Raw genomic sequence first — 13,011 nt, 5'->3', positions numbered from 1 at the left:
AATGAATACCCTGTCATATGAGCATACTAACAACGAACCGTATCATATTCAGTGCCATATCATATTCAGTACCATATCATGTACAGTGCTGGCAGTCGGACTGCCACGAATGGTGTGGTTATCGCTTCTGATTTGAAGAGAGAGATGGGCATACGCCTATTTGTATAATTATCATACATCCAAATTGCTACAAAAAGGCGTATGGCCCCCTCGCTCTCCGAATCAGAAGATGTAACCCTATCGTTCGTGGCAATGGTTAATTGGCGGACAACGTGCTATGCGGTAAAGTTCTGTTCTGAGAGTGCACTCTTAGAAATGAACTTCACTGCGTAGTACGCTCCTAGCCAACCATCATCTCGAAATGATAGCGTTATCTGCCCTGATTTGTTGAAAACGGGAGGCGTACGCCTTTATTGTGACATTGTAGCTGTTCATAATTGTCACAAAAAAAGGCGTACGCCTCCCGTTTTCAACAAATCCGGTACAGATAACCATATCTTTCTATGCTATGCGGTGAAGTTCTGTTCCACTCACGTGCGGCTAACAACGGCAAGCCTAACTCGACCCCCCCCCCCCCCCCCCCGTTTTAAGTGTGCAAAGTGGGCAAATAACCGGCCGGGTGGCAACCATACTTTGCAGCAAGTTTCATTTGCTGCATCGTGTAGTTGAAGCTTTTATCGCGCTAATCATTGCGTTAGTATCGGGTAAAGTGCGCTCTCCATCGACTATTCTAAAATGAAGAGAAACGGCGCAATTACTGGAGAGAAACACTAAACAGACGTCGTTTTCGTAAACGCGCTCCCTGCTTCTGCAGAGGGGACGAAGTGAATGTTCACGAGTTTGTGTTTTACGTACATGAGGTTTTCATAAGTGAGTGAGTGGAGTGAGTGTTTTATTCAATTCAATTAAAGACAATTAAAAAGAAGTTCAAGCAAAACAAAAAAATTTGTTCAGTAGGAACACGTTAGAAACGTGCGCATACGTTGCACATTGCCGTATTCCCGTCTTTAAAGAATTAGGAACACTTCGTCCCAAGTTATGCAACCTCACAAATGTGAAAAGCAGTACTTGCATCGATGCGAAGCTGCGTTCCTAGTTTTACAGAAAAGGGGGCAACAAACGCGAGTACATCCGGCTCTGATGTGCCTGCAGGCGTCCCCGCTAGTCATGCAGCGCAAGAGATGTCACGTGCTTAGTGCTACCAATGGGAATGGCCGTAGTCCTCGCTGCTCTGACGTGAAAGCTTGACTTGTATATATATTCAAGGGCTTCTGTCTCGCCAAGTATACGGCGCGTTAGAAAAACATTTGTTTTCTTTCTCTTTTTTTCTTTTTTCAAATGCTTTGGCGTGCAGTACAACGCTCGCATCATGTAATGAACCACGTATGTGAAAATGTCACAACTCCTCTAATGACGGTTGCTTTTGTCTTGTATTAAGACATCCGCTATATATTCCGCATAGTTATAATGTCGCAAGGGCTCCACGCTCCTGCTTGCTGCGATCCTCGGAAATCGCACTCGGATCCGTTGCTATTCCTTGTGTAGATTGTTTCATCCAATGTAGGCTTGTTCACTGTCGGAAATGCAGCTGTGTGCAGCAGTCCACTCAAAGACTCTGAACTGCTTGAAACAAGGAAAGCTTTGGAAAAGGACAGCTTTTCAAGTTCTTTTTTCTTTTCCTTTCTTTTTTTTTTTTTTTTTGTAAAGCTCACTTGATTTTATAGCAGGAATACATTTAGACGATACTAAGTACAGGAGGACTTTGAAGACTTTTGACTGTCAGTCTCGCGCTCCAAGGAAAAAAAAAGTAGTAGTTTTATTTCTTTAGGCATTAGAGCGCCATCTCCGGCGCTCCGAGTTTCGTACTCCCGGAGCAGCTATTAAACGGCACTTGAACATGTGCGCTGTGCTGCCGTTTTTCCCTTTCTCCTTTTTCCTCTCTCCACAAGGAGAGATCCCGATAGAACACACGACGTGCGTTCTCTTTCTTCGCTTTCCTGGAGAGGAGAAAACAAGTCAAGTGACGGAGCATGACACCCCCTTTTCGTGCACCCTCCAAAAGTAGGAGCGTGAAAAGCGCGCTCGCGTACGAAACACGGAGTACGAGCGTTGCCACTTAACGCCCTCATTCATACCACACGGCGCGGGTGACGGTGAACTGGCAGTAATCCAATAATACACACTTACACGATCGAACTTCACATGCACACATGCCTCTATATCCTGCCCTGTTCACCACTAACCCCTAGCGAGATCTGCCAGTGCGATTTCGAATCTAAATATTTGAGCCCATGCCGGACAGGCGTGTGTCAGCTAAAATCTATCACCTTACACCAAAGGGTACCTTCGTCAATTCCCACCTCAGAAAGATGTTTCCGCACAAGGATGCGGGCATAAAACATTCAGAGAACTGTCTGCATCAGTGATCGTATCAACATACGAGCAACCGGTATGACGACGTCATTCGAGATGATGGCCTTACCGCGGTGCTGTGGTAATCGTATGCACCGTACGAGAGCAGCAGGGCATGCACACAGCTGCCCGTTTCAACGCTGCCCTATTCTTCTTTTTTTTTTTTTTTTTTTTTGTTTCGCTAACATCCTCATCAACGCTGCCCAATGTTTATGACAGCTATGGACAAAACAGTGCTGTCACCAGCAGCAGGAATATGTATCCACTTCACCGTACACTCTTAAAAATGGACTTCACCGCATAGCACGCCCCTAGCCAATCATAATCTCGAATGATATCGTTATCTGCCCCGATTTGTTGAAAACGGGAGGCGTGCGCATTTTTTGTGACACTTATGCTGTTCATAATTGTCACAAAAAAGGCGTACGCCTCCCGTTTTCAACAAATCAGGGCAGATAACGATATCATTCGAGATTATGGTTGGTTAAGAGCGTGCTATGCGGTGAAGTTCATTTCTAAGAGTGTAGAACATCACCGCATAAAGCGCTCTGCGCCAACCAATGTTAGGGTGCCTCAATACTACACTCTTAGAGAAAAGGGTGGAGCAGTTACACCTTTTAGCAGGTAATAGTTGTCACATATGTTGTGCCTAAAAGGTTGCGAAGTTCTACCTGCTCCCTCACTCTCAAAACAGAACTCCACCGCATAGCACGTTGTCCGCCAACCACACTCTTAAAAATGAACTTCACCGCATAGCACGCTCCTAGCCAACCATCATCTCGAATGATATCGTTATCTGCCCTGATTTGTCGAAAACGAGAGGCGTAGGCCTTTTTTGTGACATTTATGCTGTTCATAATTGTCACAAAAAAGGCGTACGCCTCCCGTTTTCAACAAATCAGGGTAGATAACGATATCATTAGAGATGACGATTGGTTAGGACCGTGCTATGCGGCGAAGTTCATTTTTAAGAGTGCATTGCAACGAACGATAAGGTTACCGAGTCAAAGCAACGGTGTGTGCGAGTGGGCGATTCACGTCCTGCCTCTGCGCTGTTTTTTTGTGTCATAGGGTTACCGCTTCTGATTCGGTGAGGGGAGCGTACGCCTTTTTTAGCAATTTGAATATCTGATAATTGCTTTTACCACCCTTTTACACCCTTTATCAGAAGCTATGTTGGCCTAGGTGGTACACTGTTAAAACAGAGGGGGGGGGGGGGGGGGGTGTCGAGGTAGCTTGCCGTTGTTGGCCGCACTCAAGTGGGCATCGTCACGACTATAGCAAAAAAAAAAAAAGGAAACGAAGGTGGGAGAAAGGGGAGTTGAGGACTTCAAAGTGATGTAGAAGCAGGATGACCGGTACTGATGGGACGGAAGCACACTGTAGGTGAGAGGTGCACTAGAGTGGTCTCTCCGCTAGGCCCGTTGCTTGGAGAAAGCGCACGAGGCCGCGAGTTTTTGAAAGTCGTTCCGCACAAGAACCTTCGGGGAAGACCGGGGAACCTTCTGTTAAAACAGAACTTCACCCCATAGCACGCTCATAGCCAACCATCATTCCGAATGATATCATTCTGTGCATTGATTTGTTGAAAATGGGAGGAGGCGCCTATCTGGGACAGATTATCTTGTCCCAGATAGGCGCCTCCCCCCTGTTTTGAACAAATCATGACACAGAATGATATCATTCGGAATGATGGTTGGCTAGGAGCGTGCTTTGTGGTGAAGTTCTGTTTTAACAGTGTAGTTATGGAAGTTACCACCTTTTCACACCTTTTTTTTTTCTTTTTCTTAGAGTGTAGTTCCCTCTGCAGAGGGAGCTAGTATTCAGGCACCCTAACCAATCATATACATGCCGTTTTCACCGCTTCCGGTTTGGTGACAAAACGACATCCGGTTCCACAGCGCCAACCACTGTGCTGATTGATACAGTTATCGCTTCTGATTTGAGGAGAGAGAGGGTCATATACGCCTTTAATGTGGCAATTCAAATCGCCACGAAAAGGCGTACGCCTCCCGTTTTCAACAAAACAGGAAAGCGAAAGATATAATTCTGCATAGTGGCTGGTTCCGAGTCGCGGAAGGACCGGAAGTCTTCGTGGCACCGGAAGTTGTGGAGTGTTGGGGCTCGTTTATGTTTACCCAAGAATGTCATGCGTAGTGTGGCGGAACTGAGGATTTGGGGAGATAGCGGAGCGCATACGGGACCTTTCGGAGGCGATTAACATAATTCGAACAACAACAACAACAACTTTATTTTATTAAGATGATGAATGGGGAGTTTCATCACCAGGGACGATACTCTACCCTATTGCTGGTGGTGATGACGTGGGGAATGAAACAATGAGCCCCATCCCACCAACGCTCTGCCCTCAAAGCTCCTTTGACATTTTTGGACACCATAGGACTTCGATCCTTATTGTGAACATTATTCAAATTGTCACAAAAAGTCGTACACCTTCCATTTTCATCCTGAATAGCTGTTGGTTCGGAGGGTGTTACGCGGTGAAGCTCTGTTTTCTGTTCTTGTGAAGTTCGGTGACGTTCTGTTTGTTACCAGCTCGCGCGGCTGAGTGGTTAGCGTGCTGCGTCACGTCGAGACTGGGAGGTACCCGGGTTCGAATCCTGGTGCCGGCTGTGCCGTCTGGGGTTTTTGCTGGGTTTTCCTCAGACGCTATCAGACATACGTCGGCACAGTTCCCTTATAGAAGTCGGCCCAGGATGCACATTCCTCCAGAGCGTTAGTCGTGACGTTGCCCACCCCTGTGAGGCCGACAACTGCTAGCTCTTTCAGCAGTACCACCACCTGTTTCTGAAAAAAAAAAAGAAATAAGATAAATAGCACGCCCCCACCATCCGTTTTGTCCCGACAAAAGTTTACGGAACACGCGAGCGGTGTACTTTCCCCGCGGTGCGACACCCTTGCGGCAAGCGGAAGCGGGATCGTTCACCAGCTCAGAGGGGTGGAGGAGTACGCCCGTAGCGACACCAATTCAAACCACGTTTCGAGCACATTCAAACGATACCGAAACTACCGCGGTGTGTCGCTACCAGCGCACTCGCTCACCCCTCTCTGAACGAGTAAACGAGCCCGTTTCCGCTCGCCGGTAGAGTGTCGCACGGAGAAGAAAATACGCCGCTCCCGTGTTCGCTAAACTTTTGTTGGGACCTGTACGTATCATGCCATTAGAGAGTGACAAAAGCAGAGAACAAACTTTGGGGACAGAGCACGACTGTCTGATGCTTTCGCGTTTAGTGCATTGAAATTGTTACGCAGTTTTGGAGCACGAGAACGCTCGTCATATGTAGTAAAAGAAACTCGATTGGATACGCCTTTCGCTCTCCTAACCGTTTTGTTACTTTTTGCCTTTTTGTTTTGTTACTTTTTACTGTTTGCCTTTGTTACTAGAAAATAGATACTTACGCGGTGGGGCTGGAGCATAATTCACAATAGCACTCATTCCACGAGCATGAACAGTATCGTGCGAAGGGGCCTAAGAACGAACGAGGGAACATTTCCATTCAGCCATACTATTATGTATTCTATTGTGGGACAGCATGGTGGGTTCTTCACGAAGGCGACGGGATCACATCCTTTCTCGTACGAAGCAGTACGTGTAGAGCTCGTTAATCATTCAACATCTTAATATGTAAAAATCTCGTGCATATTTTAGAAGGTTTCGTTTTGAAAGAGAGATTTGATAAAGATTTTTCGTCAGCATTTGGAGTGTAAAACGTGAAGGTAGGAAATCAACGAACAAGAAGCAATACAAAGAAACGCCGCTGTAGGAGCCTTAACCACATTACCAGAACAACGGTGGAAAAGTGAAAAGAAGGAATAGCTGTTGAAAGGATAACGATGACGGGAAGCAACAACTATAAAGGCTCGATTTGTATTCAGGTTGCCAGTGCCGAATACAGTTTTGCTCCCGGCAACTTTGTCGGTGCAGTTCAAAGGAAAGTGTGCGCTGGTGCTCCGTGCTATATACATGTCCTCGGTAAAAGATTTTGAACGAAACATGACTCACTAAGTTCTTTACGGACAGAAGCTGGTTCAGATCGACGGCATCGGTCAGGCCACAATGGGTCGCCTATTCTCCCACATGAAACCAACATGAAGCCGACGAAAAATGAGGAAGTTTGCAAGTCCAACAGTAATGCAGCAACTTCGTATAAGCGATCCCAAACTACCTACCGGTAATATCGTATAGCGACTGGTGGCTGTTTAGTTGTGTACGTGGAAAAACCTTTTGATCTGCCGTGTCTCTCGTACAGAATCACCTTCCTTTTTTTTTTCTTTTTTTCTGTGATGTGAAGACTCGTGCCGTAAACTTACGCCTTCAAAGGAAGCGGCAACGGCTCGCAAACAACGGTTTCTCAAATTGATTTTCCACGACCCGGAGTATCTCACATTTATGTAGACGTAGCGTGTAGGAATGCTATAGCAGCAGGTGCAACGGCTGCCTTGAATTCGCTTTATTTCATAACCACACAGTCGCAAACGTGAGCCTTATTTACCTTGCGATGTAAGAATTTATAGTTGAAGTTTTCAGGTCTGAATGTGTACTCTAAGAAAAATGAATAATTTTAGTCCTCTTGGAATGTCACAGAACGGGGACTGCATTTCACACTTTGTCGGTAGAAAATTGCTCGATTATATTTCCGCGTTCCATCAAATTCCCGCAGAGTGCATATTTACGTAGATTGTGGATCTCTCAAAGTACTCCACCCATCATCGTCATCATCCTCTCATCCGTTCCCAATGAGCAATAGGGCAGTGTATACCGCCACAGCGGCAGTGAATCGCCCACCTCATCATCATCCAGCGTATATATATGTGTCTATGTGTGTTCACTCAGGGGACCATTTGCGAAGTTAAAGAACTATTTGGAGCTGAGGGAGTAAATTTCAGGGTCAGGGGGACCAAGATGAGGAGTAATTGCAGTCTGCGATTACTCCCTAATTGACTCCTCTTTTCCTTAGAGCGTGGGGAGAATAGTGCAAGGTTTACGTGCACAAAGAACTGAACACTGCAAAGAAGAAGAAAAATCCCCTAACGCGCAGATTATTGACGCATGCAGAATTATATGGCTTTTCGCTCTTATAAATCCTTTTTTTTTTCTTTGTCTACTTGCAGAAGGCGAAACATTGGACGACTTCGGCAAAGCGCTGCACCTGATGCGGAACGACTTGGATCATTTGAGGAGCGTATTTCTTGCGGTGGAAAGCGGTGACATGAGCATGCTCCGGTCGCTCGGCATTAGGGACTCGGAACTTTCGGACGTCAAGTTTTTCCTCGACAAACTCGTTCACACGGGCTTCATGGACTAACACCCCGTGTTTCTACACCCGCTGCAACCTTCTGGCTCCCGTCCTCCTCCTTGCCAACGAGTAGCTAGCCGGCCAGATCTCCCAGCCTCAACCTCGTCCTCATTCCTCTCTTGTTTTTGCAACATCCTTGGTTTTGCGAATGCTTGGTCGAGCGCAAGTTTGGCAACCGTTCCACAGACTCGCTTCCCGTTACTTCCGGTTTATGAATTGATGTATAGCTCCTCAGAAAGTATTTAGAGCGTACGCATTAAAATAATTAGAATTAGAAAGATACATTGGCGAGTTTCGGGGAATCGCACGGAGAAAACTCTGTACGTTGGCCATGCTAACGGCTAAAGTGTGTAGCGATCGAGATTGAAAATAGTCCAAATGCCGGGGATTGATTAATGGATGTCCCTTTTACTGGGTTTATATCTATTAAAGACAATCGAGATTAGTTCGTTATGTCAGCCGCGATACAAAATGCACCAGCAGAATAAAATGAACGCTTCAAAGAAAGTGCGTCGCACGGTCGCATTAAAATAACGACAAACAGTATACTGCTAAATATACTGCTTGGATTTTGCTCGTACCTAGAAATCAATCTTACCTTGCAACGTAAATTGGGTTGGACGGTCATCCTATGTGGCTACAGCAGAGATCCAAACGTTACGTTAAAAAAAAACTGTATCATGGTGCGTACTTCGTCACTTACGTGTTACGTTTAGCGCGTTTGTTGGCATAGCTTACGCTTGCTTTTCTGTTCGTATTGTACCTGTATGTTCCCTGTCCCCTTCCTCTTCTCACATAGCATACGTTAATTTCACCTTTACCGCAACATGCCAATCGAACACATTGCCACAAAACTATCACAGAACACCCGATTTTAAAATGCAGTAGCATTTTGCATGCTGAAGTGTATTATTGACATTATATAGATACATATTATTTTTGTTGTTATTTTTCGAACGTAGCAACGTACGAATGAATCAACTAAATGGCAGTAGTTTCGGAAGCAGTTTGAACATGAACAGAGGAAGATGAGCGTCGAAGAATACTCTTTCCTTTGCTGTTGTAGAATTCTTCCGTGGAACAAAATTTTACGCTTTACGACGATAGAAGCTTGTAATGTACTGCCTGGGAGGAATTACTGGACGTCACAGGAAAACAACAAAACATACCAGTATGTCGTGTGTATCGAAGTGCTGCATGTCATAATTCTGCAACAGCGAATGATATGCAATGCACGAATGCTGCTGGTCGTGTATTGTGCTGGTCCCGTAGACCTCTTCGTCAAAAACGACTCGACACTGAAAGCTATTGTCACCGTTGTATGTCGGCGTCCTGCACTGGTACGGCGTGTACGCTGCCGAATCTTACTTATCGTAAGTGTTAACTCGGGCCAACGAGTTGTGTGGTCAACTACGTCTTTCAATGTTATAGGCTATACACACAAATAACGATGCTGCTAAATTGAGAAAAAGGAAAAACAGTTAAAGCTGACGTCATTTCTGTGATGCTGAAAAATATCTTGTCCACACTGTACGTCGTAGACTTTACTTTCAGAATTCCATGTATTGAATGTGAACCCGTGTATATAGAACATAACTACCTAACGTGCTATACTATAGTTTTTCTGCAAGCTACAATCCAGTGTTAATATAAAGCAAATCACGCGCAAGGTCTTTCACCGCCACGCCATTATTATTTTTTATATCCGTATTTATAGGAAGCTCTATATTTAGTCGAGGCCTGTCTTCGGTCTCGTTTACTGGGAGACGACAATCAGCCCATCGTTCTTTCATGAGTACACTTTCTGTAACGACTGCTGGTGGGAAATATGTAGAGACGTCTACGAAGCTTGGAAATAAATTTGTATTATCTCCCTGGTGTTTGAGGACAGGAAGGTGCCTCTATCAATGCCCGATAGTATTGCGGCGGACAAAATTATGGGTTTGAGCCAGCGGCTCGTTCAATTTTTAGCCGTTCTTTCAACAAAACTTGCGGATTGCAGTGGTGTAGGAAGTTCTCTCAAGCATCGCGGCTCCTACGTGCAACGTGGAAACGACTGTGAAGCTAAATTGTACTAGGTGGCAGCATGAAAGAACCTGCTGTGCTGAAAGAACCTGCTCGTGACTGGACAGTAGGAAATTTGAATTTCGAACATGCAGAAGCAGATACAATATCACTCGATACCACAACAGCGATACTACTCCAACTGCCTAAATACAGCGGTAGCAGACGATGGCAACGGTAGGCGTATTTTTAGACTTCGATACCCATTAAGACGTATGGAATGATGATAACTGATGTACCACTCTCATGGGCATGCACAGATGCCGCCTACATGTATTACACCACCAGGCCTGAAAGCTTCACGATGCTTCCATAGATGACAACGGTTAGTGTCGTCTGCTATGCTTATCCGCTGTCGTAGAACGTTCCAGCCGATGGCTAGCATTTAAATTACTTCGAATTAGCATTCTGACTCAAATTTAAGTCGATATAACGTTTATTCGAAGGCACAGGGACAACGAATTACAAATGGGTGGTGCACACAATGCTTGAAGCCACTTCGCGAAGAAGCTGCAGCATTCAATTGCAGCATGCAAGGATGGAGGGAGGTACACTATAACTATTCCCGTAGAGGATCGTGCTCTGCCTAACAGCCTTTTGGGCCATGCATGTAGAGAGCGCTATTGTGGCAGATAAGCGAACTAAGTGTGGCGCAGTTTTTTCTTGTGAGCTCTCAGGCCTGGAGTAGTATATGTATAGGCCTAGGTCGTGGTTTAGGGAGACGCAAAGAAACGACACTTGACGGTTAGGTCGCAGGTGGCTTCCGGATCTGAAATTGTGGTTCTTTCGGGAAGTTATAAATAGCGTTTGTACCGGAACTGAAGATATCACAGACACGGAGTTGTCTTCCACCTAAACGCTGCGAATATTTTCAAGGTTGCTTAAAAAGGGATATTCATAGGTGCACCTTCCTGCAATATTGTTGCGTTTCAAAACCCAAGGTCGATTGAAGCTGTCTGATTTTCAATAAACGATCAAAATATTATCCCGTTGAGAAAGACAGAGCAAATCGAGTGCATACGCGGAGTTTCAGCCAAATAGTTATCGTGGCTTTGTACACGAATAGAGGTAAATGAAATGCCTTTTTCAGAAGATCTATGGGCTTGTAGTTGCTTGTAGTAGAAGAATGGGCTTGTAGTTTGCGTCAGTAAGTGTATATCCAACGAGCGACATTCTCACGGAATACTCTAGTTTGAAGAAAACACAATAAACTGCTCACGCAATAAACTGCTCAATATCGGGAGTGTTAGCAGACGACAGCGTCTCTTCATGTCGTCTGCTACGGAATGTCTTGAGGCTGTGCCGCAGGATATTGCCCGCGGTTAGCAGTGCACTAAAAGATATTACGTTGAGCACTTGCCCTACCCCGGCGGCAGAAAGCTGTGACATTTTTCGCATCTTTCAGTGGAATATTCTGGGGGATGGCGCTCATTGTGAATACACGATACGGTAAAAGTTATAAATGCGTATCTGGAACAGCTACATCTGCGCGGCATGAATTGAAATTTTAGTATTTTGCAGGTGGTACATCCAAGGTCACGTTCGTACTTTAGAAATGATTGGATCCACCGTGTGTGGCCAAATAACATCGTAGGTACCTGCTTCGATATGCAAAATTTTTATCGCGGCTTCAACTGAACTTTTTATCCACTGTATTGCAAATATGTTCCTATATATGAGTTTACACCGACTTAATACTTCGTCGAGCTCGTTTTTCTTCCTTTTGCTTCGTGTAACCCGTCTTACAGGTTCTATACTCCCCCCGCCATTGGCTAGACGCAGTCCAAGCAACCTGGTCTGAGGACCCAGACATTGATGTGGACAATCACTCGGAAAATTTCCTTCGTCTATTGTACGAGGAAAACACAAAAAAGAAGGTACATTTTCTGTATTGTTTTCTCAGTTTCGAATATGCATAGCACAACCAATGGAGAATGACGTCAGCATTAGCTACTCTCTATGTGATACTGGTACTGAGACTATCACAGGATATGTATAGGGCGGCGGACAATGTTGTTACCGTTGCTGAGTGAATGGGCCATATCTCGTCACCCGTGGCTCTGGTGTGTTAAATTTCGAACTGAGAGTGTATTTGCTCTTGAACAAGACGCTTATTGAAATGTGTTTTTCTATATACGGCCAGTATGTTTTCCGTTAATAAATTAGTCGTTGCGTATAATTCTCTTCACACCTGGCTCATTCCTTCGTGTTCTTTTCATGATGGTTCAAAATGGCGGCGAGACCGTCACTAGGGGGCGCGACTGTGCCGCCTCTTGGTGGCTTGGTGGGGATCCTCGTTTCGTTTTCGTTTCTGTTACTTACGGTAAAAACTGTCACATTGGAATGAAAATGCGACTTGCTTGGAACACACATGTCGTTTTCGTCATGCATTATCAATAAAGATCAATGCTGGACAGCCTCTTACAGGTGGAATGGTACGCAATGCAATGTGCGAATACTGCCCGGGAATATCCCCACGACACGGATCGTTCAGTGAACACCAGGGGGCGACTCCCAAACTTCTCGGCGCCATATGCGAATGATTTCCTGACAAGCATTATATCACGTATAGTGCAGTTTGTCCGATTGATAACCTTACCTGCGTTGTCCGGGTTTGCTACCGACTGCAGGGAGAGTCTTTCCATGTCCTGAGATGTCCCATGTGTTCTCCGCAGACACACACACACACACACACACTTCCCCTTTGCCACACAATCACGCGCAAGTTATATAGAAATATATAAAATAGAAAAGCTGGTTAACACTGCTGCGTTTTACGCTTGCGTCGGGAAAGTTGAAGCTGGCTCAACTGCTTCCGTTCCGCTTACGTACTGCGTTTGCATAGAGCGGGGCTTTGTTGCCATGGCGACGATTCGGCGTAAGCGCAAACTCAACCATAAACGCAGCAGTGTGAACCAGTCGTTTTACACGAACGTTTTTCTAGGTCGTGCTTTTAACGGAGCCAAAATGGACCAATTGGAACCTATGGAGCTCGATTGCTTATAGCTTCTCTTTTTGAACCAAACGGACGACAAATACGCTCGTGCGAAACCGGCCTAAACCACACCGACGCATCCAGCATGTTGTGACAGCGTAAACACGCTTAGGGACAACAGAAACTGCTGGGCGAGCCGTTATCTTGAAATACAGCGCTTTGTGGTTTGCCGCTTTCTGTCTCGCTGCTGCAACGCACCAGATAAGGAATTGAACGAAAGTA

General features: G+C 45.4%; 1 protein-coding gene across 2 annotated transcripts in view; it reads left to right on the top strand.

Annotated features, from left to right (window-relative positions):
• The window catches only part of LOC135401266 (IDLSRF-like peptide), a 232,313-nt gene extending 220,331 nt beyond the window's left edge, over positions 1-11,982 (top strand). For both annotated transcript variants that reach the window (XM_064633549.1, XM_064633548.1), the window contains exon 4: positions 7,546-11,982. In XM_064633549.1, coding sequence (XP_064489619.1) covers positions 7,546-7,739 — 194 coding nt within the window. In that variant the 3' untranslated portion in view covers positions 7,740-11,982. The remainder of the gene's footprint in view (positions 1-7,545) is intronic.
• The last annotated feature ends 1,029 nt before the right edge of the window (positions 11,983-13,011 follow it).

The sequence above is a fragment of the Ornithodoros turicata genome, chromosome 7 (assembly GCF_037126465.1).
Source record: "Ornithodoros turicata isolate Travis chromosome 7, ASM3712646v1, whole genome shotgun sequence".
Classification (NCBI taxonomy): domain Eukaryota; kingdom Metazoa; phylum Arthropoda; class Arachnida; order Ixodida; family Argasidae; genus Ornithodoros; species Ornithodoros turicata.
Note: the sequence above shows the minus strand (reverse complement) of the source record. Positions and strands in the feature narration are given on the sequence as shown.